This window comes from Chroicocephalus ridibundus, chromosome 5 (genome assembly GCF_963924245.1).
Source record: "Chroicocephalus ridibundus chromosome 5, bChrRid1.1, whole genome shotgun sequence".
Classification (NCBI taxonomy): domain Eukaryota; kingdom Metazoa; phylum Chordata; class Aves; order Charadriiformes; family Laridae; genus Chroicocephalus; species Chroicocephalus ridibundus.
Genome location: NC_086288.1, coordinates 68,822,013 through 68,843,597, shown reverse-complemented (window position 1 = coordinate 68,843,597; position 21,585 = coordinate 68,822,013). Strand labels below are relative to the sequence as shown.

General features: G+C 40.7%; 1 protein-coding gene across 1 annotated transcript in view; it reads right to left on the bottom strand.

Moving 5' to 3' along the window:
- The window catches only part of GRXCR1 (glutaredoxin and cysteine rich domain containing 1), a 41,972-nt gene extending 20,856 nt beyond the window's left edge, over nucleotides 1–21,116 (bottom strand). Inside the window, exons 1-2 of the mRNA XM_063337115.1 lie at nucleotides 20,721–21,116; nucleotides 17,248–17,250 (exon numbers count right to left, since the gene is read on the bottom strand). Coding sequence (XP_063193185.1) covers nucleotides 17,248–17,250; nucleotides 20,721–21,116 — 399 coding nt within the window. The remainder of the gene's footprint in view (nucleotides 1–17,247; nucleotides 17,251–20,720) is intronic.
- Nucleotides 21,117–21,585: the final 469 nt, after the last annotated feature.

Sequence of the window (21,585 nt, the reverse complement as noted above, 5' to 3'; positions counted from 1 at the left end):
TCCTCTCCTTTGCTTGCTCGCTCCTTATTTCTATGGTTGTTTCTTTCTTTTTCTTACTTGCTCCGTATTTCTATGGTTGTTTCTTTCTTTTGCTTGCTCGCTCTTTACTTCTCTCTCTCCATTCAACGCCTCCAAGAAATTCTTCCCAGAGAAAAAGAGAGTCTCTGGGAAGACACTTGGCACTGTTACTTATGTTTATAAGAAAGGAGAAGCGTTCCTTTGTTGCACAAGGATGCTGCCCACAAAGTCTGAAGTGGAAAAAGCAAGAGCTACCGAAAACAGTTTTGTCCTCGGGAGTTTACAAGAGGCAATAGAAGTTGTTTGAAAAAGGAGCGTCCAACAATCTCTTCTTGCATCGTGCGGCACCTTGAACTACTCCTTGAACTACTCCTGTATTCAGCAGAAGGGACCTGAAACCAGACAAGTTGCACCCAGACTGTCCTGTAACATCGCTGAAGCTACTTGTGGTAGCCTGGCATATGGGGCGTAGGTTAAGACAGGTAACAGCTGAGCTGCTTACACGAGTTGAGTGTTTCTATCTTCTATACCTTACAGTCTTCATCACGTTAGTACCTCTCGTCTTTCTTTTTTCTTTCCAAAGGAAATACGGTAGGGTATTTTTGATCCCTATCTTATCTGCACAGTCAGCACAGTAATGTATTTTATAGATGATAAAATGTAAGCATTTAGAGGGTCAAACCGTATCTCAGCAAGGTATTATCTCTCATACCCCTTTTTTTGGAGCAGCCAGTTGTATCTGTTCATGGACAGTAATGGAAGAAATTATTACAGCAAGGAGTAATAATGGACAAAATATTGTCCTGGAAACAACAGATATTGCAAAATTGCCAAAAAGTGGGTTTTCTTTTTCAATTTCCTTGCAAAGCCTTCAAACATAATCCTGATGTGTTGTGAAAAACCTTCAAATGATACACTCTCAATCAAATACTGTTTATGTATCTATTAATGTAACTGCCTGAAATGTTTCTTATGAGTGAAAAATAATTACAGTGTTAATTGAGAAAACGCCATTACACTGTCCTTAAATGCAGTTAAGAATTCTTTCTCAGATAATCCAGTGATGGTCATAGGAACCAAATCACGGATATCTCTTGCTTAATTATTTAAAAAAACCTTCAATGTTGCAGAGATCGCTGTGAATCTACTTGCTAGCACCTTCTTCCCCTCTCATTAGCCCTGTAAGGACACCAAGAAAAATACAATGCTAGGAAGCACAAGGCAAATAGCAATAAAATATTAGAGCCAAACAAATCGTCCCATGGGTAGTCCTTGTACAGTTGGCCTGCATGAACTTTGGACTGCCAATAATTTTGAAACTTCCACCACCAGTAAAAATGAAATCTTTATGAGTCCATCCATATCAGAAAAATCCAACACATAATTCAGGACAGTGCAGTTTTCTTAACAGCACTAGCCAGAGAACCTGATTTCAGAAAATATTCATCAGCCAACACAATGACCATGCAAAGATAATATGCAATTATGTTTTAGGACAGACAGATTCAGTTCTTGGCCATTTACAGCAGGAAATTCCCAGTGCAATTTTAAGGTAGCAGTGAGGAAATACCCAAACCAAGTTTCAGCAAGGCACATAATAACTTCCCACTTCATTTGCAAAGTGTGCTGTGGGATCTTACACCAAAACAGAGAGTTGAAACCTGATATACTATCTTTCATCCTTATTATGACCTCACCTACAAAATATGACTCTGGAGCCAAGTGTTTCCTCGATTAAGTAGCATCTAAAATCAGGATTTGGGCATTGTTCCATTGCTTTAGTTTCTTTGAGTATATCAATCATTATAAGCTACAGAAAGCATTATTCTAGGATGATTACTTTAAATCAGTTAGCTTGGCTAATGATACAGATACATTTGGAGTTTTTTAGCCAGTAAATCGATAACCAAGATTCAGCCCTGTGAAGCAAACATGATGGAGAGAATGCTCTGCCATTCACAAGGTGTTCACTATATACAGTGAATGAAACTGCAGTATTTCCTAGAATACACTACATAAAGGGAAAATATTTGTCACTAAGAAGGTTGACTGGAAATGAACTTCGTAGTGTGATTTTCTAGCTCTTGGTTCACAATTTCTTGAGCACACTTGGGGAAAGTTCCATGGGAGTTTCTCAGTTTTCTCATTTTACCCAATACAGCATTTCCTTGTCAGGTGAGCAAAGTGGCCTCAAACCACGGGGGAAGCACACTTGATTTTTCTGATATTGACCTTCATCTTCACTGAGAGCTTGATTGCTTCTCAGCCTTCAGCGGCAGGGCCACAGCACAATCCAGCCTTGTTCTTTCCTCTGTAATGTCAGCTCTGAAACGAACTGACTGGGAAAGAGGAGAGTAAAGAAAGTTAAAAATTGCTCAGATGCTGCTCATCAAACAGCCTGTTCATCTATTACCCTCCTCTTACCTTATCAAGTCATTTGAGAGCAACAAGACTCCCTATACGAGAGGAAAGGTGCTGGGATTACTTTACTTATAAAGACAGTATTTGCAAAAAGGCTCTTTCAAGACAATGAACAACATTAACCTATAAGACTTTTTCTTTCCAGCAAAACAAACTCAGTTTTTCAGTGGGGGAATGCTGCTGCTTCCGATAAGTAGTTTTTACTTCTCGTAGCTGTTTTACAGTATATTTAATATGAACATTCCTAATACCCACCTTAACCTATACAGAACAGATCATGCAGACTTCAGTCAGCACCTGTCCTAAAAATGATTTGTCTTTGTCAATGGGTTATTCTATATTTCCCCCTGTGCCTACCCTGTGTTGCAAGACTAATTGTAGTGTGCTGTAACCTGGCATCCAACCAGGCAAACAATTGTTTTCTAAAGTTACAGTGTTAGTGGGAGAGTTATAAGCTCGTTTTACTAATGTTTGATTATGTGCTATGTTTGATAAATGGCTTTCAGCTGAACAATCTGAGTGGCGATATAAACAATTTCTCTTTGTTTGATGTAATCGCTGGATCAGGAAATGGAAGCCTATACTTCTGCAAAATTGTGTTACAGTGTTACAGGAGATATAAGCTCTCTGATTTGCTTCTCGGGACTTTGACTGCACAAAACAAATGCTAATTAGAAAGGCTTATTAAATTTTAATACCATGTTTTATGAAGTAGGCTTTGCCAGTCAGATACAGATGAGGAGACAAATTCAGGAAAATTCAATGGTAAAAACTGCAAAAATTTTGTAAAACTTCAGATTCCCTTGTGGTCAGGACTAAGGTCCTGGTGGAAAACTATGCTAGAGTTTGTCCTGGTTAAAGCAAAGTTAGGAAGAAAATTCACAGTAGACGTGGCTAAGATATAGGTATTTTTAAGTTGTAAACAAAAGAATGAACAAAAGGATTATTCTTAATGTTGGTCACCAATTGGTGTTGTCGCAGTACAGTGTAAAAATCCTATTTCCTCCCACTAATCTGGCTTTGCCAAACCTTCTAAATTCAATCTATAATTGACAACTCGTGTTTCCCTAGTCCTTTTATCTTTCTCTCTACTTCAGAGAACTGACCAGATTGGAGACTAAGCTTCCCTTCCCCTCCAGCAAGTCTGATTGCTCTTCATCTCTCTTCCAGGTCGAAGTCATCTTTCAGGACTTTATCACCCAGTTTTCCCCAGGCCTCCAGGACAGATTTGTACTTCCTCCAACACTGCCAGCCTGTGGAACCCATTCTTCTCCTGCCTCTCGCTTTCTGCTTCATTCTCCCAAGACAGAGTACTTCACTGCCACACTTGACATTTCTGGCAGCTATTGAAGGACTGATTTAAGTGCAGCCCTTATCTTTACATAAGATTTACGTAAGGTCAAAATTACAAGCCTGTGCTGCAGGCAGGCTGTGAGAATGGCTGGGAGCTAGAGATTCCATGGTGCCAGCTCAGAAGTAGCCAGTGCCTCCTTAGCACCTTCCAGTAGGGTTGAGCATATAATGAGTCGGCCAAAATGGGACAGAAGCCCACCAGAGGACCCACACCACTAAGCTGCTAGACGTCCCCACATCAAACCTAGGAGCATTTGCGGTGAACACAGTTCCTAGGTTTCTGGACATGTCTAACTTGCAGAAAGTGTCACATATATCTTATCCTATACGAAGATCATCACCATGCGCTGCCCCAGAGCACATATAACGCCACCACTTCAGATGAACTCTGCCTCTCTGGTGCAAACTAGTGCCATAAGCCAGAAAGAGACTGAGCCAAAACGTCCAAAGCTGTGTATTGGTTGCAGTTTATGCCTGAAATGTGATGAATTCAAAGCATCACTTCCTTCTTTGGTAGGCTTGTTGAGAAATTCTGTGAATTCAAGTGAACACACTTATCTAATCATCTTAATAAACACAGAAAATATATGGTACTTGAAATCATTGCAGGACATCTCCACAGCCATCACACCAGCTTTTCGTGCTCCAAAACAACATTCCAACCACAGCTCTTCCATTTCCCTCCAAGATGTCTCTGTGAATCCAGATAGCAGGAAGCTTCCTCCAGCATCCCATGGATAAACTCAGTTTTCCTCCACAAGTATTTGATTTATCTCCTTTATTCCCTCTACAATATCAATGTTCTATTTTATTCTTCTCCAGCCTATCCCACATAGTCATAGTCTACGTGTAACAACCTTGCAAAACAACCACTTGAGATTTTCTTCAAACTAATTATTTTGCCTCAGTATTTGCCATGACCTTGGTTTCCACTAGTTTTCTGGCTCTTGGTTAACTTCATCTTTTCAAATACCTCTACAGAATAGCTTGGCAAGGATGCTACGCAATTTCAGCTTATCAACTTTACTCAGAGACGTTTCTCCAAAGACGCTTCAGTTACCTTCAAGTTACCTTCTGTGTTTCAGAGACGAGAAGGACCTTTGCTTCCCTCACCAATAACCTCTTCTGTTTTACCCATTTACTCCCAGTGTCCACTCATCATAGTTTTCTGTCTCACCTCCCGCACTGCTCGATGTAAGATGAATTCCTTTAGAAATCATCTGATACAAAGTATTTCCTAAAGTATTGAGGTATTTGACTATGTGTAAATAATTTTTGCTAAAATTCACATGCAGTCCACAGAAAACACGCTAGCTGTGAAGCACGGTGGCGCATCAGTGGTCAAACTGAAACGTCCCACTTCTGCAAGAATTTTATTTCTGGCAGGCAGATATGGCTTGTGTTGTGACAGGCCTGAATGCAGTTGTGATGGCCACAAAAACGCACAACACTGTGCTCTTGCACGAATCCGGAGGTCTTTCAATTGAGGTCTAAATTTTGGCCTGAAGTTTCATTGCATATTAGACTCATTCTGGCTCCAGTAGCATGTCTGATCTATGCAAAACTAAGCAGCCATAGCTTTTAAATTATCCCCGCGAGGGTTTATGACTGTGTTACACCAAGGAGAAAGGAAAGGGAAAGAGCTGTTAGCTGTTTGCGGCTGTTTACCCGGAGACGGTTTTTTGAAGACTCTGCTCACAGAACAGCAGTTTAACAGTTTATACAACATGCCTTTGACATGAGAAAGATACAGTTATTTTTAAATGTCTGGAAAACGGGGAAGTCAAACAAAATGTGAAAATAAGAATGGTAGATTCACAATTTGTCGTTCCTACCAATTTTCTGTGTCTACTGAAGACAACATGAAGTTAAAGAACAGGCAAACTGGAAGGTCAATGCTACAACTCCAAAGCACCTTGCAAACAGAAACTAATTAATGTAAGAGAGAGACAGAAAAAAAAAAGTCTACTGCATGTCACCTAAAGAAATGCTGCCATCAGTAAATTAAAAATGTATGGCTTGAGCTGCATAGCATCTGCCTGCCTAAAGCTATGTCTGTAAATAGTGTGGAAGACCAGAGAACTGAAACAACAGACCACAGGCGGGTCATGAAAAGAATGTTAATATTAATTATACAAATCTAAACAATGGGCAAGCCCTGGAAATCTGAGAATAAGCCTCTCTTCTTAGAAGAAGATTTGTCCTAGATTACACCATTTCATTTCCTTGATTAACAGTTATGAGTAACTACTTGGTGATAAAAGTTATGTGTAGGTGTATGGAAAATAATTATTATTCAACATTTGTTCAGTGTTTATTTCACCTCTATCTCTTTATCACTAGCAACAGGAAGAAACAGCCTGAGCAAAATGAGAATTGTACTTCAATAAAATTGAGCTTTTTCTCAAGTTTAAAAAACATTGTTCAATTTTTTTCACACGTTTTTTCTGGGCCTTTCTGTTTTCTGAAGCAGGAAGAAGGGCTGGAAAAAAACAGAAAAGAGCACGTAGGTCAATTTGAAAGAGTTCTGACTGGCGCTTAGTGCTCGGTCACTTGCCCAAAAAGGACTTTTAAACATATCTAGACTTGCTTATATGTGGTTGTATGTATGAAATATTTGAATAAATGGCTAGTTATTTTTCTTGCGCATTTACTTTTCTTACTGTCAGTTCTCATTTTAAGGTACTTTGGAGCTTGCTTTTTAATAATATGAGTAGGATTTTTCAAATATGTTTAATTGTCTTGAGTGGGAATGTTTTGTCCTGCTACTTACTCAGACTTCTACTCAGACTTCTACTATTTACTTATGTACCATTTCCCATGATGTCACCCTGAATTATTAAAATAAAAACACAATACATTTGTCTTAAACAGCACCATTAGTTGTCCGGCCCAAATCCTATTTCCTCTTGTCATAAGCAGCTTTTTCCTTTGCTTTTTATTTACCACACTGTTCCAGATGTTTGAATCCTGAGTTGCCTGTCCAGGGAGGATCATTGGGCAGCTTGTACCCTACTTGAGAATATTCTGTAAGTAAGGCTGGCTTTAGCCAGAAGTGAACTAGAGCAGGACTTCTGAGGGCTGGCAGATAAAGACGAAGGTGTTTGATATCGCAGATCATGTGGAGAAGTTAGCAAACAGCACGGCTCCCAGTGAGTCCTGGTTTGAGCACGCTGGCCCCATCTGTCTGTAATCACTGCTGCTTCACTCAATAGAACATCTCATACTGCAGAGAAACAGAGTTGTGTTGATCAGCAGCAAATGGCTGACATGAAAATTACTATGTCTACTCTGTCCCGTTTCTTTTTAACTTGGCAGCAGCTTTTGAAAACCCTGTTTACTGTTCTCTGGCAGGCAGGTGAAGCTTTTTTTTTAAAAAAAGGTTACTATTGCTTCCTTCTTTCTCTTTTCTCCTCTCTTTCACCAGTCCCTTATTCATCCTTTCTAAAATATTCCCCGTGGATCCTTAGACTGCTAGAGAGACTGATAGATGTTAATACCATAATAATAATAATTAATACATGCATACATGGATCTCTGACTCAGTCATTTTACATTTAAACATAGCCAGGTGCAGTTTACTCATGCAGTGATCCCCTTTACAGTTTCCAAATGTCAATTAAAGTTTGGTTAATTAAAAGGCATTAGTGGTCTATGAAAATGAATTCTAGTCTACTGAGCTTCTTACAAATGTGATTCATCATATTTCTGAGTGGAGAATAAAACGGTTAGCTGGTGAGATCCTACTCGTGATATTACATGGCCCTTCCTTCTTTGCCAGGCTATGCTTTGTGTAGTGAATGGATCTGTTTTCCTAAGACTTACCTTCAATATACCAGAATATCATAGGGAACAGCACAATAATCCATCACTTCTTTCTTACTTGCACGAGTGCTGCAACTGGTGATTTTCCCGGTGTTAAAGAAAATCAGCAAGTAAAAATTGGTATTCAGGAAAGCTCTTATCTTAGCTCAGACTTAGCTCAGTTGAAAATTTACTGCATTTTCATTGGCAGGTGGTTCAGCCTTTCGTCATGGATTAATTACACTCCGAGGTCAGACTGTCTTATACAACAGAAATACTTCTGCTCATTCAGAAAACAACTAAAGAAGGTAATAGCACAAATGGGATAAGGTGCCACTCTGAACAGTAATCAGTAGCAGAGAAAATTCAAAATTATGATCCATTCTTCACAATTTACCTTCCTAAGCAATAAAATCAGAAGAAAGAGTTAAAGGAAGCATGGTTTTGATTTAGGCTATGCCCCGGAGTTTTAGTGTTTGGCAGAGAACAAGCTTTCTGTCAAAAGTTAACTTTATCCTTTACTGTATTCCTGTGAATGGAAGCAGGAATGGGATGCACTGAGATCTTGAAACTCCCAAGGAGTGTTGAGCAAAACTGGGAAACCAGCACCCTCCCAGTATGCATAGTTTTCATTTCCTAACATCTGGCAAATTATATACTTTTTCTTTCCTGCCGCTCTCTTCAACTTAAATTCTACCAGAAAACGTTACTCATCTGGGCTGAGATAAAAACAGGCTATTCTGTGAAAGGATGAGGTTGTCATTTCTGTTCTACAGTTAAGGGAAACTCCAACCATTTTTCAGGCGGACACAGAGCATTCTCTCGCATAGGGCCACAAAGCACTCTGCAACCGGTAATGGATTTTGCACAAGTCTTTGAAGGAGGCAAAGAGCAAAGCTGGGCCACGCGTAGTGCAACAAAGTGCTGATGAAGTGCTGATTCAGTCCTTACTCCTCAACGAGAGAGTGCCTTACCACTCAATATACGGAAGTGATGAAAAAGATCTCTTGAAGTTATAGCACTACTTTGTTCTGTATTAGCACTGAGTGATGAAGGACCTCCTTTCCCTGCTATATTACTTAACCTAATTGGAACTATGCTTTCAGCTATCTCATTACTTAAAGAACTTTGGTACCTTTGTCTTCAAACCCTGAGTAGTTAATTACTAGTTATACACTCAATCTCCATTTCTTAAATTAAAGATCCACCTGCATTGCACACATATGGTGCTTCACTCCTTTTCTTATGCAATAGATTCCAAAACCAAAAACAGACACCTTGGGATTTTTATGCAGACATAGAGGATGCAACTCCTAGACAACACATATAAAGCAGCTCTGCCCTAGAAAAGCCTATACCATGGCCGCCAGCCTTGATGTACAAAAGGGGACAGATGACTCATCCACCATTTCCGTGTGAGCAAAATGGAATCCCTCTCCATGTAGCAGAGTTATAGACTTTGTTGCTGAAAAAAATCTAAGGTGCAAGCTCTTTTTTTGGCTTTTTTAACCAAATAGGTAAAATATCCGAGAATCAGAATGTAGGAGGTTGTATGCTTTATATCAGCTCCTAAGCCTGTTAGTCAAAATAGCTGCCAAGGTAGTTATTCTATATATATAATATTTTTTAGAAAGTCAATGTGAGCAGCTTTGTGCTCTGGTCTGATTCAGGATTTGTCCCAGAAATGTGTATTTTTTAAATAAAGCAGAAAATGTTATTCTTATAACCAGACTTTTCATATAATATTGTTCTCATAATAGGGTTAGAATCTATATCATGTCATAGAGTTAAACGTGTTCTGCTCAAGGAATATGACCGCAAATGCAGATGCTGAGATAATTTAATTGGTTATCTGCTTTTCTTTTGAGGCAACATTTCAGTGGCTCCTTTGCGTAGAAATCCTTCAATCTCCTGAAGCAAAACAATTTCATAAACAACATTTATTCTAATATCATATCATGTCTTCGAAAAATGCTGAAGCCCCATACTGATTACATTTTTGCCAGTTGCATAACCTTCTGCCAAAATGAGAATTGCGACAGCATGAAAGACGGGTCAGAAAGTTCACTAGTCATCTCTCCTTTTTTGACAACTCTTGCCCTTATCTCTTGTGACTTCAAAAGAGAATTGCTAGAGCAACTGAAGATAAAACTACCTGGTTGAAGGAACTACATGGTTCAAGGCTACTCCCCGTCACATGAGGATCCATGAGAATATCACAGATCAAGCAGATAGCTTTTCAAAAGTCCTGAACCCTCAGCAGATACAAAAACCAGAGCTGCCATGATATAACTTTGCAGACAGATTTAAACGAGCAGAACCTATTTCCTAAACAAGTCATTTAGAAACCGATGTCTCTTTTAAATCTTAAGCTTAAGTTTGGGCAAGGAGGGACTGTGTAGGTGGTTACATTTTTGGATCATGGTGGCATTTGGAAGAACAATTGGATTTACCCGCTGCATGTTTGGGAATCTGATTGAAAGCATCAGCCAACACCTGGAAAGGGAAGTTCTCAAGATGCAGATGAAGACCTGCAATAAGTGGAAGGAACACCAACAATAATGCTTAAAGGTCTCATTTTTCACTGAGTCTATCAGTCTGTCTCTGATGACAATCTCCGCTTGAACAGCAATGACATGCTTCACAATTGTGGGAGGCAGAGACCTTTGCTTTTAGATGTAGTAAACCAAGAGCAATTCATGAGCAGCTGGGAAGGAAAAGATCACATTTTCTTTAAGAAACTGTAACTTCAGTTGCAGGTTTAGAAACTGGCTGCTTTCTGTCTTACAGAAGTTATGCGGGCAAATAGATTTTTCTTAAATAATAGTCTATGACTGCTGTCAATTCTTACTATTTTTAAAACTTGTTAGATAATTAGCAATCAGTGATGTTCCAAACAAGGCTGCCAGCAGTAAAGAAAATTTCTTTGCCCTTGCACCGACACTGGCTGATTTATCAGTGCAGGATATAACATCGCGTGTTGTTATAAACTTGGACAAACGTTGGCCAGTAAGTTTTCCCATGTGTCCTGGGCGTGGAGAAAGAATGGCTCTGCATGTGGTATTTCTGCCATATAGAAGACATACTCTGACATCATTGATGGATGGTGTCTCTAGGGATAGTTCCAAAGCAAAATTGTACTAAGGTTGTTAAAATGCTTTCCACGATTCATACTAGCAATGAATGATGGTTTTCCTGTCTTTTTTCTTTCCATGTGTGAAATGAGTGTCTCCCTCACTGACTCCAGCTGCTCACCCGTGACCGTTTCTGTTGCTTTGTACGATGGAGGCCGTGAAGAGTTGCACTGTGGTGGCCACTCCACAACATGACTACTGTGTCAAGCAAAACCACAAGGTTGCCTGCTTGGATGGGAAGCTATGCTTTTCCAACTGCTTTTCAAAATCAACAGGCTGGGGATGCTGTCCCAGTTACTATTTAACAGCCAAGTTTGGGAAAAATTCAGTGAGATTTGAGTTTCTTCCTTTGTACTACCTAGTACTGGATGCTGCAGCAATGAGGAAGGTTTTCATGCATGAAAGTCACACCCTTTTCTCTCTGGCTGCAAATTCCCTTCTGAAGCATATTTTATTGCCCTTGAGCTACAAACTTACGATGATGCTGAATGTTGTGGTCACAGGTTAAAGCTCCAGCCTGGAAAAGCAATATCTCTTTGACCATTTCTTTCTTTCAAGCTGTTAATCATGTACCTTGCGTTGGCGTAGCGTGTAACAAACTGTCGACACTAGTAGACAAATGTCAGAACAGGCTGCTGACAGACCAGAGCGGTCTAGCAAGCGTTATCTGCAAATAAAGCATGACTTCATTTCTTCTCTCTTAAGGAAGGAAATAGTCCTCAACGACACCTACACACCAATTAACTTGGCAGCAGGTGACTCCTGAAACGTAGGTTTGGGCAACTGCGAAAATGCAGTTTTCCTGGGTCATTGTAACCCAATACCTGTATGGCATGCGTACATTTATATCTGTCTAGCTTGTGTTTGCAAATGTTAGTGCAAGTATTTGCAAATCCTAGCTCAGAACTGAAACAGTTCTGAGATCTGTAAACTAAAAGGAATTGTAATGTAATTAACTTGTTAGAAAGTATTTTTGCTAATGCCTTCTATGGCAGGAAATCAAAAGCATTAGCACATGTCTGTAAGTACATTAGTACATTTACCAGTAAGGTAAAGATAATACCTGACTCTTTTGAACTTTTTTTTTTTAAAAAGGAGCTGCATTATTACCATATTTTTGCAGTTGCACAACTGCACAGCTGTGCCATCCGGTGACAAATTAGTCCCGCATAAATATTGGCTTCCGTATTTGTAAATGTAATTAAAACATACTTCACCCAAGTTACTTATATATTTGGTTGCAAAGTAATTTATTTGTACACAAAAATTAGAGGTCAATGACCAAGAATGATGCTAGTAATTAGGCATATAGGACGGTACATATTTGTAGGCAATTTATTTCAGCTTTATGTGTTCCGCAAACTTTGTGTATGCTGTGTCAAAGGCATGCAGATATTCAGGGGCAACAGGATACAGCAAATTGGCTAGCAGGCAGCCTGTTGCACCATGTTAAAGAAAGGGGAAGAGCCCCAAGTTTTCTTGATGGTCCTAGTTTTAAAAATATTTCAAAAGATATTCTCTCACAATTGTCCTGCTGAGTTACTGAGTTGAGTTCCACAGCTGAAAAAAAAATGTAAAGGGCTATTGATATTAATTAATGAATAAGACTAATTAGTTCATCTTTTTCATCTTTCTTGTAAGAGGCCAATTTAGAAAAAAAAAAGGTCTTCTACTGTTAGAATAAGTAGAAAAAAATTCTGCACTAACATCCTAAGAATTTTTTTCAATAGGCTGTTTACGTAACATCACTTCTTTTCAAGTCTGTTTGAACCAAGATGAAGGATCTTCCATGTAAATTCAAAGGTTGAGGACCTTATTGAGCAGTTCCACAAAGGGACATTACGTAAAAGTCCCAGAGCAGTACATAGGCTCAGACCCAGTGTTCCTCTAGTATTCCAGGTCATCTACCAGACAGATAATTAAAAGTAAGAGGATGGCAAGCATATGTGGTATTTCTTTCTAATACTCTCCCATTTTACAACTATTTTAAGCTCAGAGAACTTCCTGAGGCCAACACGATTTAGGAATCCCACTTAGTAAAACCAGGAGGCGCCTTTTTCCATTTGGCATTCACATTCTTTGCTCGAGAACAAGTACACTGCTTCTTTCTTTCAAAAAGAAAGCAAACGTATATTTAGATTTAAAGAGAGAGCATGAAACAAGGTGGCAGAACATGGCTATTTGCTATCTCTCATGTCTTGGCTACCTGGATTCAGTCTCCTCTCTAGCTCTCGTCCCTAACAAGCAGGTCACAGGCTTTTCTAGGATACCTCCATGATGAAGCAATGCCATCAATGCCATTACTGTAATGCTTAAGAGCAAGAAAGAAAGAAATGGAAGTCCAGCACGATGCTGAAGCATAGCGTTTGGGATGGCAAGTTGAGACTCAGCAAGCCTGTGTTCCACTCCTGCTCCAGCAACTTATTCATGCTGTCTTGTGACTGCCGGATTCAAAGTGCAACTCCCACCACTGCCTCCTGCAGACACGACTTGTAACAAAGCAGCATCTGCTTATGTACGGTTTGTGTAGGATCTGATCCACTAGGCATGCTCAGAGGACACCTACTACATCAAGCCCTGCAGGTGAGACAGGCAAAGGAACGCCTTTTTTGCGGTTCCCATAGGACACGAGTAGGAGGTAACTGTCATGCCCTGTCAATACTGAGATGCTGAGGCACATGGCCAAGGCAGATCATTTGTCAAATTTTCATTAATAAAAGGCTTATGCTACCTTTGAGACAAGGTGGAACCAAAGAGAGGTTTGGAGGATCACAGTTTTGGAGCTTAATGTCTAAGTCCTTCTTCAGAAGCCTATGGTATTTTTGAATCTGTACCTAAAGTCTTGATTCACTGTAGTAGTACATATTCTCTACAAAAATATTCTCTGAAGTATAAGCATAGCTTCTTTGCTATGCCCTTTGTCACGCAAAAGATAAGGCCAGGGGATGAGGCTTATTAATAAATCACTCTGTTTGGGAAAGTAGCCACATGGTGCAGACTTCACAGAGGGAACAATTCAATTCTGTCCTCCCTCACAGCCCCGGGCAGCAGCTCTGCTTTTTCCTACAGGCTGCACAATCTGCTTGGAGCCCAGGCACTTGGACCTTAGCTGGGGTAAGCCTGAGACACCTCTATTCAGTACCAGTCAGTCGTTAGAAGTTGTCTGCTATCAACAGCAGGGACGAGGTGCTAATGCAGTGCAAAATGATCTTTTCCTCACTGCTGCTTCCATCTTGCCCCTACCAGAGTGTGGTTGTACTTGAGACCCCGGTGTGTTTCCCAGACCCTTGCTAGGAAGCGTCAGTTCAGTCTCTGTCTCAGGGAAGGCTGGTGTGCACAGATTACCCTGTCCGTGTTCAAAACCGCACCCTTCACGCCACTAATGCTTGACTGCAAAATGCATAAAAACTATTTCTCAGCTGTCTTGCATTTTATGTAGTCATTTCTACATACGCTAAACAGATAAAAATATTGCAACCTGCGGGGAAATATTGATTCATTGTCATAACAGTTTTCACTCACATGCAGATGTAGGTGTGATTCAAGAAGCAAAGTACCTGCTTATTATATCCTCTGAAGCAGAAACATATGTGAACACAAAACAGAAATGTTTATTGTCCCAGGGCTTGCCTCTGCTTAGCCCCGTACGGGGCACCTGAGTGTCTCAAGAAGAGTGTCCTCATTTACGGATCCATTGCAAGGATCAAGACACATCAGAGCAAGGATAATTTTGAGGCCACGTGGTGCTCTGGAAGGTTGAACAGATGTCCAGCACATGCTAATCAGCCAGCAAAATAGTCTAGCAATTTTTTTTTTCTTCAACTGTTGATTCAATCTTGAAGAAGTGACAAATGTAACCATGGTTTTGTTGCTAAGCTTCCCAATGCTGAGTGTATTGAAAAGTCAAGACATCCCTTACCTACATTTTTAAAAAATTAGACAGCTAAGTCTTTTTGAACTCAAAGCTTCATTATCACTTTCAGAGGTTTAGATAAAGTCTGTTTACTGATCATTTCAAGTCTATGTTGAATATGTATTTCAAGTCCAATAGCAGCAAACCCTAAAATACCATGAACAGTCTAATAATAGACTTGCCTGCGCTCGGTGCTTTACAGCTGATTTATATGAGAACAGGAGAACAATAAATATCAATATTCTGAGTATTGACCAACCCCAGGCTCCAGTTAAAAGCCCACAGACCTGAACATCTTCCTTGTTAAATCAGCATGGTTATTCAGCTGCCACCTCTGGAAACTACCTGTTTCAACAGTCACTTAATCAGCCGAATCCCTGTCCCGTGCACTGTGGTCACAGATCAAAGCGCTCAGGAAGGTACAAAGGAATTGGTGAAGGGACGCTATGCCCACTCCAGTGGTGATCCAGTCATCCTTCTAACACTGAATTTTCTGTAACAAACAGAAACCTATTTATCATAATTACTTGATCCTCAGTGTGATTATCATTTTTCCTATTCTTCAGTGGATTTCAGCGCAATGCTGTTCAATCATTAGTTTTCCAGACTTGTTAACACTAGGAACATAAACTGGAACTTTATACCTCAAAGAGGGTACCTACAGCTCACTGGGATTTATCTCCACCCATATAAGTGGCATTACCACAGAAAATGCTATGGCTTTAGTTTATCAGCAGGTTTCCCTAACATTGCTGCTAGCAGGTACAAGCAGTCCTTTTGCAAGCTATGCCCATTTGGGAGTCACAGGGCAGTGTTTATGGATGAGGAGAGGAAGGGAAAGTTCGGGAGATCTTTCACAACCTTAGCCCAGTCCTAGCAGAGGTCTTTGAGTTCAAACAGTCCAATGATGCTGGTGTGCCAGCACTGATCATCAGCCAAAGAAGTGAGGAGGACAACATCTTGACTCCTCCAGTGAAAGTGCAGACCTCTCTCTCTTCTCCCCAGAGTTTTGGCAGTTGTAGTCATATCTGCTCCAGGGTCTGAAGTGAAATACAATGTGCCACCATCCCTAAAACCTTTGCTTGTACTATTGCACCAGAAACTTTTCTTAACCGCACTTTGCAGCATCTGCCTTCTTTGGAGGACAGGTGTTTTTGCTGCTGTCTTTCATTTTATTTTCACTATGATATTAGCTAGCCCTTCCATGCTAGCCCTGCATGTCCTGCTGTGTATTCGCTTTTCCAAGTCACCTACAAATACAGCAAGATGAAAGTGAACCTAACCACCCCAGAAGCTCTCCTTCTCTTAACAAACTTCCACCTGATTCTTAACTCTTTCCCATCTCCCTAGACGTTGATAAGCTAATTCTTTGCCGGGCTGAATATTGACTTGCACTTGGCAACCTTAAATGTTAGCTCTGCCTGAGACACCGTGCTGGAAAATATCTTAAAGACCAAGTACCTTGTGTCTGACTCCTCACCCATATCCCTTCGGATGCAATGTTCACTAAGGCATTAATCAGGTTTGTTAACCAGGCCTGCCCTTTCGTAATAGACATCGGTGGGCCCTGCCTGAGAATGAGATCTGCAGCTAATTTAGCAGAAGGTGACCTTTCAGAGCAGGCCCGAAGCCCAGTGGAGCATGTAAGTGTGGAAAGGGAGGAAAGGACCCACGCTAAAACAATGGAAATGAGGAGAGACCTGTGTAAAACCTTTGGCTGAGCTCCATTACGTTGCACGTTGGGATGGAAACCCAGCCTGGCATGAAATGATCATTGCACAACATAGTAATATACCAGACAACCCAAGGCTTTTTTGCTCTGTGTCACCAGGAAGCCATCATAGGAATGGTCTAGTCATAAAAATTTGTTGTGAAGAGAATTACGTTTTTTTCAAGGAAACAAGAACCCTTTCTCTACTACTTTCTATGGGAAAATATAGGAAATATTCATACCCGTTCACATTTTAACAGTATTCTAAGTATTAGAAAACAAAAATTTTAGTAACGTACTGAAATAAGACCACAATTACTTTGGATATGCAGAGAAGGGGCTTATGTTCCTGATGCAAATGACAGGTCACGTCCCCAGCTCCAGAGCTGCCGACACCGTCAGTTTTAGTGTTTCGGAAGGAGATAATTTCACTTATCCCAAAGACGTGCACAAACAGGGAGACTCAGAGCTCCCGATCCTTTCTGTTATTCAGGCTTTTGAGTCGTGCACATTTCTCACGAATAAAATATTCCCGACTGTTTGACCACTGTACTGCCAGCCCTGTAGGAGGCCATCCCTCCGGTCCCACGTGGAGGATGGTGGATGCGTGTGACCATCCCTGTCCCCCCAGGAATGGCCACCGACTGGCCTCCCGCCTTCCCCGCCAGAATGTGGTTGCCATGTCAACGCTCTCCCTGTGGCATCCACCCCTGGGAGGGAAAGGATGGAGGCGTTGCCATGGAAACCACGCTCCCCTGAAGCATCAGTAGGGATGGTCTCTTCCCTGCCTTTCTGACCCCAAAATGTCCTGCCATGAAGTTCTGTCCCACCCCATCCCCACGGCCGTGCCAGACTCAGCTCTGCAGCCACGCAGGGCTGACCTGACAGGAGACCTGCTGCTGTCACAGTGCTGCAGCTCGCGTCTGGGGACAAAGACGGTCACCGGACAGACTAACGCGATGGACCTAGTTTCTCTTCTCAAGGAAGGAAGGGTGGCAATTGGAAGTCACTAGTTGTGCTGGTGATGGAAGTGCTCAGTGCAGGGGTGTAGGGAGATGTAGCAGGGGATGCATGTCTACTTGGCAGTAAATATACATTCTCAGGCCAGACTTGTATCATACAACAACAACCAAAACCACCTTTTCCTCTGAAAATACTTCCTGTATTACATTGTGCTATTCACATTCCCAGAAACCTCCAGGAGGTGTGAGTTTTTTCAGATGAGTCTGTTGTGGGAAGAAACTAACTGAACCAATTGGGTAGAAAGGCTGTAGTTAGAAAATATGGAAAAAACATTCAAAAAAACAAATATTCTATGGAATGTTAAAATACACAGAGTGCTTTTAGCACAGGTATCTAAGCAGAAAACGTGAAAGGTCTTGGCTGCGTGACTTAACAAAGCCCAGTTAATGAATCCCTGCTTATCCCTAGAATATCTGAAGAAAGTGATTTGTTTTAAAGGATCTCTCCTCTACCACAGGGACCACCTGGGGATTGTTGGGTGATAGGATAGTAAAGGAGTTTGCAGATATAGCCTGAAGAATGAGAATACTGACACTGCTCAGGATTCAGGACTGTCGAGAGTTCACGCGCATGCTCTGAGATTACAAATGCCTGCTTTGACACTGACTCTAAGAGATGTATAATGAGGTCATCTACTGCTGGTTCTCCTCAGGAGTATACATCTTCACTATTGTTACATATTTGCTGTTGCTTAGCTAAGAGAAGCAAAACATGTAACTGCAGATGACCTCACATAGAATCATAGAATCATTTAGGTTAGAAAAGAAAATTAAGATCATTGAGTCCAACCATTAACCTAGCACTGCCAAGTCCGCCGCTAAATCATGTCCCTAAGTGTCACATCTACTAATCTTTTAAATACCTCCAGGGATGGTGACTCAACCACTAATCAAGGAGGAAATTACAAAAATGCCCAGATCGAGGATTTTAAGTTATATCTTCTAATAGAGATGTATTTCTACCTTATCGTATCTTTGAATGCAGAACTCCTGTTGTTTCTCTAAGCAGTATTGCTGTGCAACTAATTGTCTGGAACATACTTACAGAAAACTAAAAATCGTCCTCTAATCTTACCCTAAAGGTCATTACTTCATTCGTAATTAATATTTCGATCATATTTCACATTGGGATCAAGCAGTTCCCAATCTCAAAGCCAACCTTCGCGCTTTGCTCTCCTCTGTGTTCACCATGCGGCACAGAAAATTGGCTCACAGTATGAGATAAAAGATATGCAAACCGTCATTATTCTTCTTCACTAGACTTCAAACTTTATCTCTGGGGAAACAGGAACTTGTTTGTGTAGAAACATCAAATCATGATGTTCTCTGTATTATTGAATATGTCTATGATCCAGTAGATGCTTAAAGTAAGAATATACAGTTATTTCTGAAAAGCAGTCATTTAGACCTGCCGAAACAGAAGCTGCTCTGTTCCCCATATATTTTCCTCATCCATTTTCAAAACCTGCCTATTCTTTTGGCCTTTCCAATGCCTGTAGCAGAGTGCTTAAATTAAATTATGTGCTGTATAAAAAACTTCTAAGTTTATTTTCATCTGACAATTTAATTTTTCCACTTTCTTCTGCTGTAAAATACATGATCCTTATCGCTTTTAAACAATCCGTTATTTTACAGGTTTTAATTATGGACTTCTGTGGTAGACTTGGCTACATATCATTTTCTGAAGTTATCAGATGGACATGCCTCCTCTCAAGCCTTCCTTTCTTCTGGCAAAACACCTCATGGAAATAGTGCTGGTCCTAGCTGTAACTCTGGTAGGAATAAAAGAAACTTCACTGCAATAAAAGTACATTGATTTCAGTCCATGAACCTTTCCTGAAGAACTTCCAGCATAAAACTGGAGGTAGAAACAGCAAGCTGACAGGACTACTAATTAAGGTACGTATGTCTTCAGATGGGTCCGTTTACTTAGGTGATTCGAATTTCTTAGTTTGGTGTCACTGGTGCAGTGGAAGGAAGGTTTTAGGAGGGAGCGAGGCTAGAGAGGTGAAATGGTATACTCCATGTAGCGAAATAACATGGGATGCTATTTGGAATAAAGGTTGGAGAAGAATCCAGACATGCCCCAGTTAACATTTTCTAACTCACATCTACTTAGAAAAAGTGAGTTTCTTACAAATTTTATCAGATTAGGGAATTCAAGGACAAACTCCTCAGTGAGTGGCTTGAAAGCAAGCAAGCGACTTCAGTGCTATGTGATGTAAAGAACAAAAATGAACAGCTAATTAATCTTTGAAATATCCATCTTCCCCAGGAACATTGATACTGACAAAAAGACTGCTCTAATTTAGCTACAACACAGAGGACAAATTCATATTCAGAAGCGAGAGAATGTTAATCTATAGCAATTTCTAAACATATTATGAAATGACTGAGCTTCAAAGTAAGAAAGAACTGTCAGATTTCATTTCAACACACAACAACAGTTGCTACTAATATCAAATTTCCCCTGCTTTAAAACTGCAAAAATGCTTTTAAAACAATGTTCTGAAGCCGAATATAGGTTAACTTAAGTGACCATCCTAATTCTGGATTATAACAACCTTTAGAAAGAGTTTGTTGCATGTTGCTCTTTTGTTTGAATATTAATGATTCAAAGGCTTGAATAGCTTATATGGATAAATTATATATACAGGAACTAAATTTTTTAGAAATTTTATCTTGATTTTTATGAGGTCTTTATTTCTCTGCCTAAGATGTCAGTGTGGCATCTGTTTCAAATACAGATATTCTGCTCCTTCTACAAAATAAATGGAAAACAGACATTAATAAAAGAGACTTCCGACTAAGATTTCATTCCTCTGAAATTTTCATGTGGGAAAACCATCATTGCTGCCATCCTGCATCTAATTTGATCTACTTTGCAGATGAGACACAATGGAATTTGCAAGTATACATATTTACACGTAGGGGACAGTAGATAACATCGTAAACTCGTTAGAACTAATATAATAGAAGTGGAAACGTGACACTTCCCCGTACAGTGGATCTGTACAGATCTCCAACAAAGCCCCAGTTACTTTCTCTGTTAGGTTTCTTTCCAGGTCCATACACAGATAGCACAATGTACTCATTTCTAGTCAGCAAATTTTAAGTCAATTTTGAAAGAAAAATTTCACAGTTGATTAGGAGTGGGGAGCCAGACGGCACCAGAAAGAGCAATGAGCCCCTCCTGTGCGACGGCAGCGAGCGGACAGCAGTGGGAATGAGGCAGAATATTGAGAAACCATAAATGAGAGAGGTTTGGACGAAGGGGAAGAATAAAGGGGGGAGTTAAAAGGGAGAGACGCAGGGCTCAGGGCCAGCAGGAGCACATCGCCTACCTGAAATACTTTTGCCAAATTATCAAAGAGGACTTGCCCAGCGCTGACTTTATGCTTGACTCCCCTGACTGTGCCGTTTTTGCTGAGGATGTTGACTCTCTTTGTACCAAACCCCTTCTCTTTAGTGGCTCTGACTAAAATGAGCAAGTCGTCCGGCTCGTTCTCGTTTTCGTCGCACTCGGACCCTACGTGTCCATTCTGCTGCCCGTCCACTTCGCTCAGCCGGCTGGTTTGGTCGGTCTCTGAGCTACTGGCGTACTCGGAGTCCAGAGAGTCGGCGGCCTCCCCGTCGGCGTAGACCTCCTTCAGCACCCTCCCGCTGTGCGAGGACGCAACGCGGAATCGAACCTTCCTCGACAGCCTCTCGCTCTCCGCCTTCATCTCGCTTTTAAACATCGCCTCTTCCATTGACATAAGCAGTTTGCATTGATCCAGCGTGGTGGCCATGGCATTTGCCAGTTTGTCACACTTAACAACAATATCAGCGCTGTTTTCTGTTGACGGGGGTTCTCATATTAAACTGAAGAGGGTTCCCAAGAAGCTACGCTGCCCTTCTGCAGTTAATAATGGATGCGTTTGTGCTATGGTTACCTTTAAACTAAAACCTGTAAAACGATCTCGTCAATTAAATATTAAAAAGGCAGTGTGTACTTTTTAGCACCAAGGGAGAAAGCAAGAAAGGGAGAAATCATATTCCTTGATTAAAATAAAAATTGAAACCCACACATGATAAACCCAATAACAGAAATTCCATGAGTTTATATGAATGCAGTTCTTGTTCGCTGAGAAAGGCAAAAAAGAAGAGTTTTTCCCAAGATCTGCAGAGTCAAAGCTGTTTATATACGTTACACCTGAGGGGAAAATC